A 1892-nucleotide genomic window follows, 5' to 3' on the forward strand; every position below is an offset into this window, starting at 1 on the left:
CACACACACACACACACACACACACACACACTTCCTGTGACACCTCCTTCACCCCCCCTCTTCCTCCCAACGCTTACTTTCTGGGATGCACAACTTCGGCTCCGTTTGCACAAATTTGCTTTTATTCTAATCTGTATTTGTTTTATGGAAAGCTCAGCCACACGATTTGCCCAAACTGCCTCTGATTGAAGTGCTGCGGCGGGAAAAAAACAAAAAAACCCAGAGATGCTGCTCGTTCAGCAGGCGGTAAAAGACCAGCAGTGCCAGAGATAAATAGGGAAGGGCCTGAATTGTGCATCCCAAGGTCAGAACCATTTTCTCTCCTAAGAGCTTTTGCTCTTTTTTTTTGTCCTCTTGCTTTTATAATGATTAGCAGCTCTGCACAGATGCACTCTGAGCGTAGACTTCCTCCAGCCTCGTGCCTCCCAGTTGCTTTTTCAATGTCGCTCAATTTTTTTATGTTCCTAAACCAACGCAAATATTATTTTCTCTTCTGTAGTATCTATCCAGAAATGGAATAAGCGGCATCACGCGTGATAATTTTAGCTTCAGTGCAAAGATAAGGGTTGGTGACTTCTATGAAGCCAGAGAAGGACCCCAGGTGACTGCCTTTCATCTCTCTCTGTCCCCCTGTCCCTCTGTCCCTCTGTCCCCCATTCATCTGTTCATCTAGCTGCAGTCCCTGTCAGGGCAGGGACAGAAATCAGTCCGAGTTCACAGACCTGTAGTAATCAGTAACGTTACTTCCACAGGTGACCAGCCTCTTTTCTGATGTGTTACAGTGCTCTGAAAAAGTCTTCAGCCACCCCGCGTCCGTCCGTCTGTCCGTCCGTCTGTCCGTCCGAGTTTAAGGAAACCCTCGGGAACGAACCGAATTTAAAATATTTTGCCCCAACTAATCGATCTGATGGAGAAAACAGGTGGATTTTCTGAACCCTGGGTGTTTCTGTGCAGCCAGTTTTTATTAAAAATTCACGGCGCGTTTTTCTTGCCCAGCTGTAGTCCTGGCCGTGCACATTATTATGTCTCGCGGCGTCCTCCGTCGCCTCGTTTGTTTTGACACCTGTCCTCTGTCCAGATCTAAACTTCACACCGATGAGGAATAATAATTATCTCCAACCGGTCCAGATTTGATCCAATAAGTCGATTGGTCGTTGCTGTGAGTGAACAGGAAGTCTGTTGGGATGAACCAATGGCGTGAAAGCGGAGCAACGCGTCGCGCTCACCTTCCTCTGGGGGAAACGACGCCTCCAAACTTTCAGAAATATGAGCTAAAGTCGTCTGATCTCCAACCAGCGTGTGCGAGATCTTTGTTTAAAACTTGAGCTTGAAAGATGGCCGACAGGGAGCTTTCCTTTCGAGGAATCCCGAGTTAATTTATTCCTTTTATTAATCGTCCGTTTTGAACTCGTTTCCTGCGTGTCGAGTCTTTGCTGGATTTCTTCCTGTTTTAATTACAGGAGTGAACTTTTGATGAACATAAACAAGACGTCTTTCCAAGTTTGGCTCTTTGGAGGCAAAACATGCAGAGAGATGGTGTGGCTCAAGACTTTTGCACAGCACTGAGTGTCCGTGAAGCAAAGACAATAAAGAGTTTATATTTCTGCAGCAGATTAGTCAGGGAAAGAGAAACCAGAACTAAATGCGTCCAACGCTGCCGGAGCTGCTCTCATCCTCGGCGCCTGGTTCTCCTGCAGGGTCTGCAGTGGACCCTGCTGAAGGATGACGAGGTGGTCCCCCGGATCTTAGCCATGGAGGGCCGCAGGGGCCGCCCCCCCAACTCGGAGCGGCACCAGGCGGGCGACGGCGCCAAAGGCAGCCGGCGGCGGAAGGGCCGACCGCCGAACGTGGGCGACGCGCTGGCGCCCGAAGGCCCCAGCCCCAGCGAGGTG

At 49.7% G+C, this 1892-nt stretch overlaps 1 protein-coding gene across 1 annotated transcript in view; it reads left to right on the forward strand.

The window, feature by feature from the left end:
* baz2ba (bromodomain adjacent to zinc finger domain, 2Ba) overlaps positions 1-1892 on the forward strand; it is a 118322-nt gene that overhangs the window by 91020 nt on the left and 25410 nt on the right. The window contains exons 13-14 of the mRNA XM_037979909.1: positions 500-601; positions 1698-1889. Coding sequence (XP_037835837.1) covers positions 500-601; positions 1698-1889 — 294 coding nt within the window. The remainder of the gene's footprint in view (positions 1-499; positions 602-1697; positions 1890-1892) is intronic.

The sequence above is a fragment of the Kryptolebias marmoratus genome, linkage group LG15 (genome assembly GCF_001649575.2).
Source record: "Kryptolebias marmoratus isolate JLee-2015 linkage group LG15, ASM164957v2, whole genome shotgun sequence".
Taxonomy (NCBI): Eukaryota; Metazoa; Chordata; class Actinopteri; order Cyprinodontiformes; family Rivulidae; genus Kryptolebias; species Kryptolebias marmoratus.